Source organism: Anabrus simplex, chromosome 1, assembly GCF_040414725.1.
Source record: "Anabrus simplex isolate iqAnaSimp1 chromosome 1, ASM4041472v1, whole genome shotgun sequence".
Classification (NCBI taxonomy): Eukaryota; Metazoa; Arthropoda; class Insecta; order Orthoptera; family Tettigoniidae; genus Anabrus; species Anabrus simplex.
The window spans coordinates 1192235760-1192253006 of NC_090265.1; the positions used below are offsets into that span (position 1 = coordinate 1192235760).

Below are 17247 nucleotides of genomic sequence, written 5' to 3' on the forward strand. Positions count from 1 at the left end.
TCTCCATTAGTGTTAATTGGGGTTTCAAATGCATTGGTTATCAACTTTGTTTTTCTTGGGTTCATTGTCAGGCCTGCTTCTTTGCTGGTGTTGTCTAATTCTATTATCATTTTTTTCTAGCTCCGCTGCCAACTATACCACTAATATGATGTCTGCAAACCGAAGTACGTTAGTCTTGTTCCATCTATTTTGATGCCGTATTTGTTTTCCCAATCCAGTTTCTAAACGGATTCTCCAGTAAGCACGTGAATAATTTTGGTGAGAAAGGGTCCTTTCTTAACTCCTCTTTCTATCTTGATGTTCTTTCCTCTTTGTTTTTATTCTGGCCTTGCTGATGTCATTAAAATGTATCCAGGAGTCTGAGGTATTTGTTCTGGATACCTTGTTTGCTCAGTGCTTCTAAAACGCATTTCTGTTCCACGGAGTCTAATGCTTTATTATAGTCCACAAATGCTATATAGTCATCCAGATTGAATTCTTGTGTTTTTTTCGATCGGTTGATTCACTGCTTGTAGGTGGTCTGATGTACTATAATTTGTTCTAAATCCTGTTTGCGTCACTGGTTGTTGTTCGTCTAGTGCCTTTGTCATTCTCTTGGTTAGGATATTCATGAAAAGTTTGTAAAGATTTACAATTAGGATGATCGGTCTGTTGTTATTTACATTGCCTTTGGCTCCTTTTTCGTGCAGAAGTATGATGATGCTTTGTTTCCACTCCCTTGGTATGACTTCTGATTCAAGTATCTGGTTAAATAGCGAAGTGATGAATGGGGTTGTGTCTTCTTCACCCCATTTTAGGAATTCATTGTAGATTCCATCCTCCCCTGGGGATTTTGCATTCTTTGCTTCTCTTATAGCTGCTTTTAATTCACTAGGTAGAATGGGTGGTATTTCTTCCTCAATGTCCTCTTTCGGTGTCTTGTGATACTGTGTGACAGTTTGGGATTTACTTGTAAATAATTTCCTGTAGATATAATTTCCTTACTAATGAAGACAAAATTAAAGTTTGTCGGCAAGTTGGCTGGGATCTACATCCTTAAGCACGCAGAGTTGGTGTGAATGTTGAAACACGCACCTTCCAGTTTCAACTCGATCACTCGAATCGGTCTTGGTCGGTCAAAGTTTTGTTCGATTCAAAATGGCAGCCAAAGTCATTCTGTTGCAGTCGCACATGGCCGTGTATAACCTCCAATTCACTGTCTAAGTGTGTGACCAGAAAAACAATGTACAATAACCCACTGGTCTGAAATAAAAGGCTTTGACTAACATTTATTTTAGAAAGAGTGCGATCTGCAATAATATCTCGATATTTTTATGGACCCCATTCAAATGTTTTCATATTTGTTGTTTGGTGTTTTTAAACACTTTTCAGTGCACTATTGTTATGTTATAAGCCCCAGTGGAAGAAGTTCTCATATTTATTCTCTCGTGCTTTTTCACATCTTTTAATAATCTCTTGTAGAGTTTTCACTGTACCCGCGGATATAGGACGCAAAATCCCCTTATGTCAGAAAAAAATTGTATCTAGTGTTTCAATATCCCTGCTGGATAGTTTTTATTTGCGTATTCAGTAGTGCGTTTTCTCGCTTAACACGTTCTGTTTCTTTGTCCCCTGCAGAAATGTCTTAATGAGGTTTTACTGTATTATCATCAGCCTGGACCCAGGGAAAAATTACTGAAGATACCTGTTCTAGTCCCTTATGCTTTCAATATCACTAATAAATCACACAACACACTAGAACAATGGTTAGAATCTTTCCAGTTTCAGATTTTCATGAGGAAGAGGTGGCAGGAACATTGAGAGAAGCAAAATAACTAAGATCTATCACTAAGTTGTAAGGAAAGGAGAACAAATGTTTAAATAACATAGCCAAATATATTTTAATTAACATAAAATAAACCCAAAACAATTACCATATGCTCTATACAATGATTTTAAATAACACAGCTGAAGATTCACAATTTTAAATACAATGATTACATTCTGCATGCCCAAAGAGCAGCACCCACCAACCCCATGGCACTGGCTTGCCGGTAGCACAAATTCATCATTCTTCATCACCACACTTCATCATCCTCTGTTTTTTAAAATACATATTTAAAAGATAAATAACACAAACCAGTGAAAAAAATCACAATCCTGAATATTTACATATTGATAAGTAAAACAACAACAAAAATGTATCTAATCTACATGTCAGGCTGACCTGTTTCTCTCTAGTGTGACATCGGAGTTCAGATTGAAGAGAGGGAGATTTAGTTTATCCTAAATTAATTTATTAGCTTCTAATTGGAAGGTGAATACAAGATTACAAAGAAGAGAAGCAATTTCATTCACAGTATTAAGAATAGGTCCATGTATCTACAAAATAAATTGACATACATACCAAAGCTTAGGAAGAAGCACTCATGTACAGTCATATATAAATCCACTTTTCAGAAACCAAGAGTTTAATATACAAATCATTCCAATATTACACTAAATAAATAAAAAAAACTCTCATAACTTTTTGACATCCTCTCAGAAAATATAATATACATATTTAGAAAAATTCACAAGCTAAAAAATGCAATCTAAAAATCATAAATTGAAGATATACGGTATGTACAAGCCCACAATATCATCATATGATAAATCATTATTCAGCCAGATAAAAATTATAATATGCAATAAAGTAATACTAGAAACCTTAACTTCAAATGACCAATGCAAACAAAGTGGTATTAATAAGCATTTTGTATACATTTACATACAACCTGAATTGCGAGATTAAACTCGATCCCAAGCATATTTCTTTAAGTTTTCAAGTACAATAACATGATTTGGAAAAAGAAAGGAAAAAGTAAAATATAGCAAAATTATATTGCTCCCCCACACTACCTGAATTCAATTGTAAGAACATTTAAGCCACGTTGATCCACTTAAAAGAACGGAATTCATAAAGTATACAACAGAAGAGAAAAGAAAAGTTCTTTTGTCAAGTCCTAACTCCTCCTCATGCAAGAAAGTCTGTAATTTCAGGGTTGTTTTTTATTTAACCTGTCTAGACTCAAATGTATGAGGAGGAAAATAGTCAAATCTCCAGTGCTGAATCAAAACATACTAGAGTATCTAGAGTATCAATCACTAGTGACTGATAATAAAAATTAAGAATCCAATCCCTGCCTAACACGTGCAGGCAGGCAATTGCCTAAATTCAGACAAACTGTTGTTAGGTTAATGAAAGTGCACATGGCTGAATATGAAAGTCTGACTTCACACTAGTCATTTCTTGTTTTGATGTGACTTTGCTTTTTAGTTAATCTGAACATGTGAGCACACTGTCATGCTAGATCTGCACCAGAGTAAGGCAAGTACTGAAGACAAGAACAGGAGTTTATTCAGTGACTGACCTATTGGCACTTCACACTATAATGGAATAAGAAACAGTTCAAGGATATGACAGTTTTTAAATCACAATATGGCTGTAGAAGAAGCTAAGGTATACAACTAGAAGAGGAACCATGCAGATGATGTGCAATGTATCACCACCACTCTTTCTTGTACCAAAATCTTTTGCTTTTCCAAAATTTAGCCCAAAAAGCCTATGAATTTGTTTCTCCTCTTTGTCACAGATTAAGATTGATATCATATGGTATACTTGTCATGGCATGAGCTTGATAAAACTTCTTATGCCCTTGACAATCACCATATTGGAAAAACAAAAAGTATAAGAAATTTTGAAGTAGAGGATAGAGAAATTAACTTATATTACTTGTACTGTACCAACAGAAAAATTATAAATGACATTTTCTCTCTCTCTTATATCTTACTCATTTCGTATTAAACCTAAATGCAAACTATTAATGTTCCAACTTAATTAATGAAAGGCAAAGTACTGAAGTCACAAAGTTCTCTGAACCCCAATATTCACCCATCAAAGAAACAAGGAGATAGTTGAGGTCAAGGGTATTATTCTCCAATCTATATATAATACTTTCTTTAATACATACAATATCCATTCATACTCAAGCTCTCTCATACAAATATTAAAATGAGAAATCATCATAACACATCAAAGAATAAGTTGTGCTCAACTCAGTTCCTCTCCATTAAAAAAACAACAAACAAAAAATATGCACATTCCAATATCTGATCAGTCTCATCTTTTTTTTACCTCTGATTACAAAGGCTACCATATTCAAGCCAAGAGCATGACTGCACCAGCCACAGAGTGCTTTACTATTACAACGAAAATATTTTGATTGTTAGTCTTGCTCAGCACAACTGTGATATCCCATCACTGATTTTTTAGAACTGTCTCTACACGCGTCTTTGAATCAATTGGGATAACGCTTTCTGCCAAGAGTACCCGAGCCCTTATGAGCTGCTGCAGGCTGGCTGAAACTGGTTGGGTTGAACATAAGAGGCCCACCACCCGCAGGTTTAACTGCAATATCTGCAACTCCAGTCTGCAACAAATAAAACAAAAATACATTCAGTAAACTTACTGCATGAAAATCTGCACAGCATTAGAATGGATAGTACAAGGACTGTAGATAGAGCACAATGTATTGTACATGACAAGCGTGTCTACAATTCACAATATATATAGCTTCATACCCCAAAACAACAATAAAATATGATTTACTGGTATAAGGCTATTATAACTAATGCATAATGGTACTGGTAAACCAGTATAAAAAGTGCTTTGAAGATAATGCCTAACATGGGAGGAACTAATGAAAAGACTTATACATTTAAGACCAAAATCAATAGTTAAGTAAAAAACTATGAATGTGTACTTTACAAGGCAAAATGAAAAGGCTATTAATAACTCTGATAATGAGAAATAATAAGTTCTGGTTCCTTGGCTGAATGGTCAGTGTACTGGGAGTTTGATTTCCATCTGCAATGGGTTTTAATTGTGTGTGGTTAATTTCTCTGATTCAGGGATGGGGGTTTGTGATTGTCTTAATACACATCTTTTCATCTACATACAATACACCACACTTATTATTATAATTAATTAATTAATTACAATAAATTAATTATAATTATATAATTAATAATTAAGATGACTTTGATATTTTATAATACACCATACTACCAAACATCACAGAAACATGCAACAGTGGTGGTGGTTATTGTTGTAAGAGGAAGTACAACTGGGCAACCATTCTCAATAATAATGTTATTTGCTTTACGTCCCACCAACTACTATTTTTTTCTCGGTTTTCGGAGACGCCAAGGTGTCGGAATTTAGTCCCGCAGGAGTTCTTTCATGTGCCAATAAATCTACCGACATGAGGCTGACGTATTTAAGCACCTTCAAATACCACCGGACTAAGCCAGGATCGAACCTGCCAAGCTGGGGTCAGAAGACCAGCACTTTAACCGTCTGAGCCACTCAGCCTGGCAACCATTCTCAAACATGCAATAATGAATATATTCTTTCACATACAGATGGCATCAATAAGGGCCATAAAAATGGGTCAAATCCACATCAGTGTCGACCAAAAGACCGGATAGGAAGAAAAAAGAGGAAGAGGAGGAACCACAAGGTCTCCTGTGGGCTCCAGTGATTGTATTCATACAACAAGGACTTCTGTTATACCAGACAGCCTGATCCATGATACCAGAACAGGATGCTGATAAAACTTTGCAAAAGAATTGAAACAAAACCACAGTTTTGAGCTAGAAAAAGTAGAGAAGACCAGGAAATCTGCGTTACTTTCAAATGATTCAGAATGTATTTATTTTTTTACAGTTTTCTTTATGTTGCACCAACACAGATAGGTTTTATGGCCATGATGGGATAGGAAAGAGCTAGGAGTGGGAAGGAAGCGGCTGTGGCCTTAATTAAGGTACAGGCTCAGCATTTGCTCAATGTGAAAAGGGGAAACTATGGAAAACCATCTTCAGGGCTGCTGACAGTGGGGTTCGAACCCACTATCTCGTAAATACAAGCTCACAGCTGCATGACCCTAACCGCATGGCCAACTCGCTCGGTATTTAGGATGTAAGAACATATTTTAATGTAAATCCTATTATAAAATTCAGATTTTAGCTAAGTCAAAAATTTAAGGCATAATCATTAATATCCCTGCTTGGAAAAATCAGGAATACAGTAATAACTTTCAGCCAATTATCCATACATATTACATGAAATAAAGGTGACTTTTCTTGCAACTGTCTTTGAAAAAAAAAAAAAAAACCAAAAAAAACCCTTCCTACCTTGACCAAATGTAAGAACAAAGGAACTTCTAAATATTCAGGAGTCTAAGGAAGTTAAGGTATTTTTTTGCTATTTGCTTTACGTCACACCAACATAGATAGGTCTTATGGTGACGATGGGACAGGAAAGGCCTAGGAATAGGAAGCAAGTGGCCATGGCCTTAAGTAAGGTACAGCCTGGTGTGAAAATGGGAAACCACAGAAAACCATCTTCAGGGCTGCCGACAGTGGGATTCGAACCCGCTTTCTCCCGGATGCGAGCTCACAGCTGCGCGCCCCTAACCGCATGGCCAACTCGCCCGGTAAATTAAGTTCTAACAGAACAGATGAATAGTAAAATACATCATAACACTTCCTGTTATGACCAATAAATACACATGTAAGTCTATACAGAAACTTCATTAAACAAACAGGTAGTAAAAGCAAGCTCTTTTCTACTAGAAGAACAGACAAGTAACACAGCTGCATGCATGCAGTATCAACAATCATGGCAGTCAAGCAGGCAGTGTGAAATACAGAACAAAAATATTCATAGTTACTACTCACAATGTCACATCTTCGATAGCTTAGGTCTCACTTCTATTAACTAAAAAAAATGCATGATATTATGTATATACTAATGATCTTGCTCTTTAATACTAGAATAATGTTTATCACATGACTTATTCCCAAATAATAATTGGTGTAATGAAAATGAGAATCAATTTACAGCCACCATAATTAGCTTAAATTCTGTACAATAATTCGCAACAGAAAACTAGATTAATTCTGTCGATCTAAAGTTAGAATTTCAGCTGAGAATTTTTATTTCTTACTTGAGAAGAAACAGATGTAATGGAGGGAAGGCTCTCTCTCTAAAACTAAGAGATGCTACTGCTGTACCAATCATTTGAACAGTGCCTTAATATTACACATTTGATGATTGTTGCACTATAAGGGAGAGGGTGCCATTATATTTAAAATTTTAAATTGACAAAGAAATCATTCAACAGACATTGATTGCCTGAATTTGTACATACTACTGTCAAAACTAACAAAAAATACAAAAATAAACATGCATTTGCAATTTGCTCTGTAAAAAAATTAAATTAATCGCACATAAATACATCACACTGACACAGATAGGTCTTATGGCGGCGACAGGACTGGAAAGGGTTAGAAGTGGGAAGGAAGCAACCGTGTCTTTAATTAAGGTACAGCCTCATCATTTGCCTGGGGTGAAAATGGGAAACCATAGAAAACCATCTTCAGGGCTGTCAACAGTGGGGTTTGAACCCACTATCCCCCAAATGGAATTTCCATATTTCCTCGTTCCTCACTTTGTCTCTCTTTTCTTTTTTTTTTTTTTTGCTGTCTGAATTTGTGAAAATTAACCGAGATGGTCAGAAAATTCCATAGAACAATGCATGCTATTGCATTATTGCTTTCTGAAAGGATATATATTTGCAGAAGAACTTATAATAATTAAACTCTCAAGTACCGAGCTCGATAGCTGCAGTCGCTTAAGTGCGGCCAGATCCAGTATTCGGGAGATAGTAGGTTCGAACCCCACTGTCGGCAGCCCTGAAAATGGTTTTCGGTGGTTTCCCATTTTCAGACCAGGCAAATGCTGGGGCTGTACCTTAATTAAGGCCATGGCCGCTTCCTTCCCACTCCTAGCCCTTCCCTCTCCCATCGTCACCATAAGACCTATCTGTGTCGGTGCGACGTAAAGCAAAAAAAAAAAAACCTCTCAAGTAAAAATCTCTATCTTGTTTCATAAGAAGTGTCTGTCTTGAGATTGGAGTTATGTCTTTAGTTAAAACTAGCTTCACGACAGAGGAAAAAAAATTTGAATAATACTGAATTATAATAATAATAATGTTATTTGCTTTACGTCCCACTAACTACTTTTTAAGGTCTTCGGAGACGCCGAGGTGCCGGAATTTAGTCCCGCAGGAGTTCTTTTACGTGCCAGTAAATCTACCGACACGGGGCTGTCGTATTTGAGCACCTTCAAATACCACCGGACTGAGCCAGGATCGAACCTGCCAAGTTGGGGTTTGAAGGCCAGCGCCTTAACCGTCTGAGCCACTCAGCCCGGCAATACTGATTTATTGATGAAATATTGATCAAACAGCAGCTCCTGTGCGATGTTGAATGTCACACATTTTTGAAGAACACGGCACTTCAAGCAATTATTCGAAGAGAATGAATTTCACAAAACTATTGAGTTCTTGCTTTCAGAAGAGAGTAAAGAAAATCACAAATGTTTATTTTTATTGGATGAGATACTGAAATTGAGAAAATTAACCAAGATGGTCAGAAAATTCTATAAAACAATATATGCTCTGTAATTTCCAAGACAGTATATCGGTGACTATAGATGACCCTGTTTTAGAGAACAAATCTGTGCTTCCTAATCTGCAGTCTGTCTATTAAATACAGGCTACTTGCAGTGTATTTCTTTATGAAAAAATGATCAGGCTACAACTTTACACCTTGACCCAAGCATATCATTAAGATGAAAGATGCAATTTAGGTATTTGTACTTTGTGTCATAAACAAAAACCACAAGACCAAAGTAGCAATAAAAAAATGATTTTCTGAAGGGAAGCATGTTAAGAGCACTGTGTGTAGTCCAGTAACACAAAGTTGGTTGCTGTTTCTTATCCTTATACCTGTGTCATTCTTGAGAATCTAAGGTTTGATAGAAATATATATTTGATGGACTGTAAGATATAATGGGAGCACACATAAGAAGTCTATATGAGCTTAAGGCTCACAGTGAAGCTTGTTGAATTTTTGAGTAGGAAACATGTTCTTCCTACAAATTTTGAGAAAATGAACTTCAAAAAGAGCTAAGGGAATATTTCCTCCTAAATTTGTGCCTCCTCTGAAGTTTTTAAAGGGCAGACAGCCATATTCTTCAATTTATTGTCCACAACAGGGGCTAGTGTAACATTATGGAAAATGCATACAAATGGTTCACTCTTCATGGAACATGGAAATAAGACCTTATGTCTGTTTCCTCCATTAGTAATGAGAGGCTTCAATAGTTACGAAACCAGTTTCCCAAATATCACAGAAATATCAAAGTGAAGAAACAGGGAAGGATTTCATAGTTATCTAAACATCCGGTTGGGACCATGTCAACAGTAAGCCTGTCTAAGGTATCTCATTAAGAATGGTTTACAATGGTTTCCAATGTTTGAACAATTCTTATTCAGTTAAACTGTTCTTTAGTGAACTGAGACAAATGTCAGGAACAAACAACAAGCTGGACTGCAAAACTGCTACTTTTAGCACAAATAAAATTATGGAAACAGGTATTTTGCCTCTGCCCTCTTCCACACACATAAAATTTACAGATAAGACAACACCAAAAATTGACCAAACAAGTAGCAAAGGGAAGTGCTTGTGAGAATCCTGATGTATCTTTACTGAATACTCTACATATCATGGATGACCAGCAAAATATCCAAGGTATCTGGTAAAATACCATAATATAATTGAATCGTTCATTGTTGAAAGGCACAAAGTCCACATTTTTTACAAATTCGTTTTACTGCGATTTTGCGTTCTAAGAAGCCGTGTCCTGGCAGTGCTTGTGTCATTACCACAGCCATCAGTTTAGTTATTCCGTGTTTAAAGGTACTTAGTCCTGCAGTTAGTGCGTTTCAACACGGAATGTGTACAAGTGCCAACCAACCTATGCAGAGAGCACTGCTGTTTCCGATGTCAAGATTGGCGCGCTTGTTTAATTTGTTTTCATAGATGTTGAATGTCATCATTGACAATATATCCTACGTGGTTGTTGTGCTCTGCATATTATTAATCTTCTTCTTGCTGTGTTCTTAAAGATATTTTCATCATGGACAATATAGTTATGGCAGGAAAGAAACGTCAACGCAAAGAAGAAAATTATGCCAGGAATAAAGTAAAGCGACCAAGGGTAAAGGGTACTGCATATACAAGCTATGCAGGAAAGGCAGCTCCTCAGAAAAGTGTTGGACCTCCCTGTAGTTATGATGGAAATTATAGTTTTTACCTAAATACAGTATTATCTGTTCAACCATTTCACTTCCATAAAAGGGATTTGAACGGTTATTGATACTGAAGTTATGATTACTTAAAGGATGTCTGACAAAGAATTTACCTAGGTAACTTGTTTGTTTAAGGTGCAAGTGTCACTGCTTCAATATATTGCAAGAAGAAGAGAGGCTGTAGATATTTAGTGCTTACGATTATGAAACAAAAAATGAACAGGATATCCACTTACAGAGACTGATTGAATGGTATCCGATTAAAATGCGAAGACCTAGGGTTGTTAATCAAGATGGAGAATGATCAAAAGTGGAACGTGAATCAGCATATACATATTTTGTTCTTAGAAATCAGGAGCGTCTGTAGGTTTGTAAGAATGCATTCATTAGTTAACACGGAGTGAAGCGTGTATTCAGGATTGCTAAGCTGTTGGCGAAAGGCGAAAGTGCAGTGGACAAGAGAGGATTCAATAAGAAGACGCATGCTATATCACGTGAAATATGCACTGAAATTTGGGACCACATTCTCAAGTTTCCAGTCGAAACTTCTCATTATGGGGGTAATGAAGTAAGTTATTTAGATGTAAGGCTGAACCTTAAAAAAAATGCATGATTTATTTCGTGAGGAACATCCTAATCTTGAAGTAAAATATACATTTTATGTTGATTATTTCGATAAGAACTTTGGCTACAGATTCGGTAGACCCCAAATAGATGTGTGCAGTATCTGCGAAGAACTTCAAGTCAAAATGAAGCCTCCACATTTATCACAAAATGTTAAATTAGCAGCAGCAAATAAGCTAAATATTCACAAGCCCAGAAGTCAGAAATTTTATTCTTCTTTGAAATTATGCTCAGAACCTGCCAGTCTGATGATACAATCTGTGTTGCCTTTGACTACATGCAATATTTACCTCTACCTCATATACCTGTTCAGGAAATATTCTACTTAAGGCAGCTATGGGCACATGTATTTACAATACACAACCTCCAAGACAATAGTTCCAAAGTATACATGTATCATGAGGGACAAGCCAAGAAAGGGGCCAATGAAGTGTGCACATTCATATTGGACTAGGGGAATAATCTCACCAACAAGATTAAACCAGGCACGAAGAAACTTCACCTGTACTCGGATGTGTGTCCAGGGCAAAATATGAATCATTCATTTATTCGTTTCTGCATCGGCCTGGTCGAAGATAAACGAATCGAGAAAATTATTCACCGCTTCCCTATTAGAGGTCATTCCTTCCTGCCTTGTGATATGGATTTTGGTGTTTTCAAGAAACAAGTGCTGCAACAGAATCTACACTACAAAAGAATATTGTACAATCATTGCTAACTCAAAAAAGGGTGTTATAATAAAAATGGTGGAACGAATTGACATCATTGATGTGGATGCGTGGTGGCCTAAGCATTATAGGAAAACAACTCTAAGTGATGAATCAACAAGGAAGGACGTTCCTAGACGTGCGAAGGTGGTGTTTGCTCCTGCACTGTTTTCCGGGTTCCAGTATTCTGCAGATCATTCTGGCAGAATGATTGCTCGTCCCTTCATTCGGAGCATAGTCCATCACACATTCCATTTGTCTCAGCCTGGGCCAAGAAATGGTCCTCTTATGATTCAGTTAATGAAGGCCTATGAGAAAGGTCGAGTAGCAATCAAAACAATGAAAAAGGATGATCTCAAGGAGGTTCATTGTTATGTCACCACTTCTGAGGTGAGTAAAGCATTCTTTGATGAATTATTTGAATGATCGTGTCAGTGAAAAAGGTTTGCCTGTCTTTTCTAACAGTATTACTTGTTTTACTAATATGCTTTTGTTCTTGAATATTTGTGACTACAGTGCAACTGTTCTATTAATAATGGGTTTATATAAACATACTGAATAACAAAATAATAAACAATTCTGTGCGGTGTTTGAAGAAAATAACAGTTATTCCATTTATGTTACCGGTACCTTTTATTTTCATGCTTGCATATACATATTTTCATTTAGAAATAAAGGAAATAAACCAAGAACGTTATTGCTCACTTACAGGTTCTGTTTGTTCCATGTTGAAAGGAACTAAGTCAGTCACGTATTTGGTCAGTAAAAGTGTTAGTAACATATGGAACAATACAACTTTTACTTTATTATAACGGCGTGCGAGTACACTTTACACGTACAAGCAATTATATCTCATATTACAATACAAGAGCGGAAAAATAGTTTCTTGTGTGTATCTCAACACTTTAAAAATTAGACTTGGTGCCTTTCAACAACGAGCTATTCAATTTCATTAAATTGCAATGGCTCATCTTCTCCAATGCAAACTGTGACCAACTATATGTACTATGGAAGACCTCATGCAAACAACAGCTAAGTCCCTGAGTGTGGCTAACAATTGGTCAGCAACCATTTAAGTTTGCTCTTCTGCCATGTTCTGTGGTCTTCTTAGGCCCACCCATTGTGGTTCATCATTTCTAAAGACAGTCTTCACTTTAAGGAACCAACGCAACATCTACTTTTCCAAGCACTGTGCTCGACAGGAAGTCACCTATACAGGGTGTAACAAAAATGTATGGCACAAATTGCAGGACATATTCCTCACACGTAGATGAAGAAATTATGTTATATGAATATGGGCCTTGAAATGCTTTGTTTCCATGTTACACCTCATTGTCTCCAACTCATTAATCATGGGAAACACACAGGAACAGAACGTACCAGCATACTACGTGCAACTCTTTCTCACAGGAGATGTTCAATATGCCCTCTGTGAGCTTTTCAAGGTCGTACTGATCACTGGAACAGTTGATGTAACCTGTAAACAACCAATGACGTAAGTCGTATGGCAACAGGGACATGTAAAACAAAACAAAACACTGGCGGCGCACCTGCGATACTGACACCATTACCAGACGTAACCAAGAGTGCGTGTTTCCCATGATTAATGGAGAAAATGAGGTGTAACATGGAAACAAAGCGTTTCCGGATCCATGTTCATATAACAATCTTTTCATATACGTGTAAGGAATATGTCCTGCAATTTGTGCTGTACATTTTTGTTACATTCTGTATAGTCCAGATCTATCACATCAGGACTTATTTTTTTATGTTATGATTGTTATGTTGTTACATATTTGTCTTTTGGTTGTACAGTTTGTATTTATATGTATATATTAGTCCTTCTGATACGATATATCAATGATTCCTTATTTAAATCAAAATAATAGTGGAATTATTTAACGGTTTCATTTACTACCTGGACCACCATACAGTTATCTTCTCCAGCACAGAGTGCAGGTTTCATGGGTGGAAGATCGTGGCAGAAGTATCCTGCACTACATGCAAAGGAAAACTGCTCACTACAAACTGGAACTCTACCCTTGTGGATCTTATTTTTAAGTGATCCAAAAACTCCACATTCTATTATCCATCCCTTAGGTTTATAAAATTTTTATGTTTAATACAGAAGTTGATAGAAAGTGCTGTCTCCAAGACATATAAGGGAGCTTGGAGAAAAATTTGCTACCTGCTTTAATAATCCTTGCATGTACTGAGAGTGAAATTCATTTGGTTTCGCACAATGAACTGATCTGGAATAATTTAATTCCAGTTCTTTTGAAACTTATTGCATCAGCACCAATGGAAGTGCTTGAGAAACGGAAATTCTTATACAGCAAGCCCTTAAGCCACAAAGTTCTCCAAGTCTGAGGTTTCTGCTTCGAGCTGAGGCATGGCGCCACCGATATTGAGGGCTATGCTGTCCACAAAAACTGAAGAACTATGCAACTTCTATCCAAAACAAGTAGGCAGGGACACTGTTGAGGCATAAACGACACTGCAGTGCGTTATGGTGGGCCTGGTGAAACTGTAACTGCTGTCATGGAAGTCAACATCAATATAGCTGCTGCAACTGTCTAAGATGATCAGTGAGTAACATTATGTAAACTCAGCAAAATATTTTTTTTTTTGCTAGGGACTTTACGTCGCACCGACACAGATAGGTCTTATGGCGAAGACGGGATAGGAAAGGCCTAGGAGTTGGAAGGAAGCGGCCGTGGCCTTAATTAAGGTACAGCCCCAGCATTTGCCTGGTGTGAAAATGGGAAACCACGGAAAACCATCTTCAGGGCTGCCGATAGTGGGATTTGAACCTACTATCTCCCGGATGCAAGCTCACAGCCGCGCGCCTCTATGCGCACGGCCAACTCGCCCGGTCTCAGCAAAATCTTAGGAATTTCATTTGGCAGAGTCTTCAGAATTATGCATGATTTACATTTCATCCATGTTATGCCTATTGGGTCCCACATTTGTTGACCCCTGAACAAAAGGCTGTATGAGTGGTGACATGTCATGGGGTGCTGCATTCCTTTGCTGATGGAGGAGATACTTTTCTAGAAATGATTATGAAAGATTAATAGTCATAGGTACACCACTATGACCCAGGAAGAAAACAAGCTTGCACACACTATATGGAAATTATTAACAATAACAGTAATAACACTGGTAATAATGTTATTGGTTTTGTGTCTCACCATTTAAAATAACATTTTTATTGCAGCCCATGGCCAAAAACTAAATTGCATAAATAATAGTTTTATTACCTTCCTCTCATAATGACACAGAGTCAAACAAAAGAAGAGCAGGATGTTCAATGGGTTCAGCATTTTACAGAAATATTTAACATTCCACTAATTTATTTATGGTTTATGGAGATAGTGCTGGAATTTTGTTTCGTATGAGTTATTTTAAGTGATGGTAAATCTAGCAACATGACAGTTTATCCGAACACCTTCAAATAGTATCAGACCGAGTGGAGATTGAACTTGCTATATTGGGCTCAGAAAGCCAGTGGATTTCCTGAACTACTCAGCCCAGCAGTACAGATACAGCTATGTCCTCCAACATCACAAAAAGCTAAAGTTATTTCTTCTGCAGATTATGTGAACAGTTTCTTTCACTGCAAGGGAATGGTCTACCAGTATGCACTTTCGATACACTTTACAGTTACACTGGAGTACTGCATATCAGTATTGGCAACAGTGATGTGGTACATTGCAAAAACAGCAACTTCAAGATAATAAACAACTACTGGCAAATCAAGTCATGGATTATTTGGCTAAATTCAACATAATATACTATCAAGTTCATTCTCCATCCAGGTCCATGGCCAACTGGTTAGCAAGCTGGTCTTTGGCTCAAGGGGTTTGATTACTGGCCAGGTCAGGGATGTTAACCTTCATTGGCTATTTCCACTGGCTCAGAGACTGGGTATTTGTACAGTCTTCAAGATTAGACTTCATCCAGTCTGTTGTTTGTAAACCTTATGTACAGGTTGCCGACATTCCAATTCCATTTCGCTATTCTTTAACAAGGAGGCTGATGTACCCCTACTCTATATGAAGTAATTAGTCTCCTCAGGCAGCCAAAGTCAAGTATGAAGGTGGTCTCTGTGCCTCGCCTTATATTGTATTTCCATCCCCAAGGCTCCTGTGAGCCCCAGTACATCTTTGTGATGTCTGAAAATGTATACTGCAATTTAAGAGTGTTCTATATACTTCATATTTCTTTTTCAAGGCTGAAGAACACCCAATGGGGCCGAAACATGTACCTGTAATGTGATTTTACTTTTTTTTTTTAAATCCTTTAAAACACACAGCAACCAAAGATCCCCATAGAATCAGACTCCTGGAGTCTATCACGGTGAATGTAGATGTGGTACCTGCTTAGAAGGTGAAAGAATGTGAATTTCTACCAGACTCTAGCATTCCTTTGAAACAAACCGCAAAATTTTGTTGGATAAAATTTAAGATTTTATCAACAATGCTCTGATATCTCTGAAGAAGAATCTGAATTCTAATCATGTTAAAAATTCTTCAATTCCTACCTTACTTAATTTGCTGCGTTGCATTAAATTCTTTCTTACTATTTTTATAGTATCGTGAATGTTGGAGTACAGTTCTTTGATATCCTTTTTGGCTAAATGTATTAATTCAATGTCATTAGAAATGTTTTTATTATCAAGTCAATTTTGGAATTTCTTATCCAACAACATTTATTTCTTGCTCAAAATGTTATACATTGATGTTTCTATGTTCTTCTGCAACCAGTCCCACTCTATTTTTGATGCTGTTTTGGCTATCATTAGATGCAATTCATATAACTCATTATTAAGTCTGGATTTTTAAGAAAAAGAAAATGTCATTCTTGAGCTATACTTAATTACCCTTATTGTGTGTTTTAATCTCATTAGGATGTGACCTTCCACTTTTTTGCAATTTTGAGTTGGTAAAGAAAAGACCCCACATCATCTATGCAGAAAATTAAAATAATTCTCAATAACACTACTATGAAACTCTATGAAAATCCGCCAAATAAAGTTGATTAAATCTTTTCTGTCAGTTCGTATTCCAAGTAGTGTATTTTGGACTTGTACTTTTCAAGTGACATTCAATATCAGGACTGTACAGAGAAACTTAAATTTTGGAACTGTGAATTCAAATTTAGTTGAATATCGAATTCAGATCTTAGGACTTGTATTTTTCCAAATGCAATTCTAACTCTTTCTTTGACCTTATAATCTTCAACTGGAGATGTTAACTCAGTCTTTAAGACAGTGCATAAGACTTAGATGTTCGTAAATACAGCTTGAAAGCTGATTAACATTTATTCTACATTATGGTTGAGTAACTTCAATGAACAGAAATTACTCTTTTTAACAACTGGTTGAAGGTCATGACAGTACTATCTGTAGTACTAGACATAACAAAGTGGTCTCAGTGAATGAAACCCAATTCACTTTCTGTAAATATATACCCCATATTATCATCATGTTATCATAATGTGTGAACAGAACTAAATTCATATTATGCAAATATCACGTGTCATATTTATGTTGTAATAGCGTGTGAACAGACTAAGTTCATATGTCTGTATTTAACCTGTCAAATATAGATAAAAAATAGTGGTGTGAATAGTGACATATATCACCGACTTATATAAGAAATTCAGATAAT

At 36.6% G+C, this 17247-nt stretch overlaps 1 protein-coding gene across 3 annotated transcripts in view; it reads right to left on the bottom strand.

Moving 5' to 3' along the window:
* Nucleotides 1-1861: 1861 nt before the first annotated feature.
* Sec16 (Secretory 16) overlaps nt 1862-17247 on the bottom strand; it is a 753833-nt gene continuing 738447 nt past the window's right edge. For all 3 annotated transcript variants that reach the window (XM_067137541.2, XM_067137539.2, XM_067137540.2), the window contains one exon: nt 1862-4451. In XM_067137541.2, coding sequence (XP_066993642.2) covers nt 4320-4451 — 132 coding nt within the window. In that variant the 3' untranslated portion in view covers nt 1862-4319. The remainder of the gene's footprint in view (nt 4452-17247) is intronic.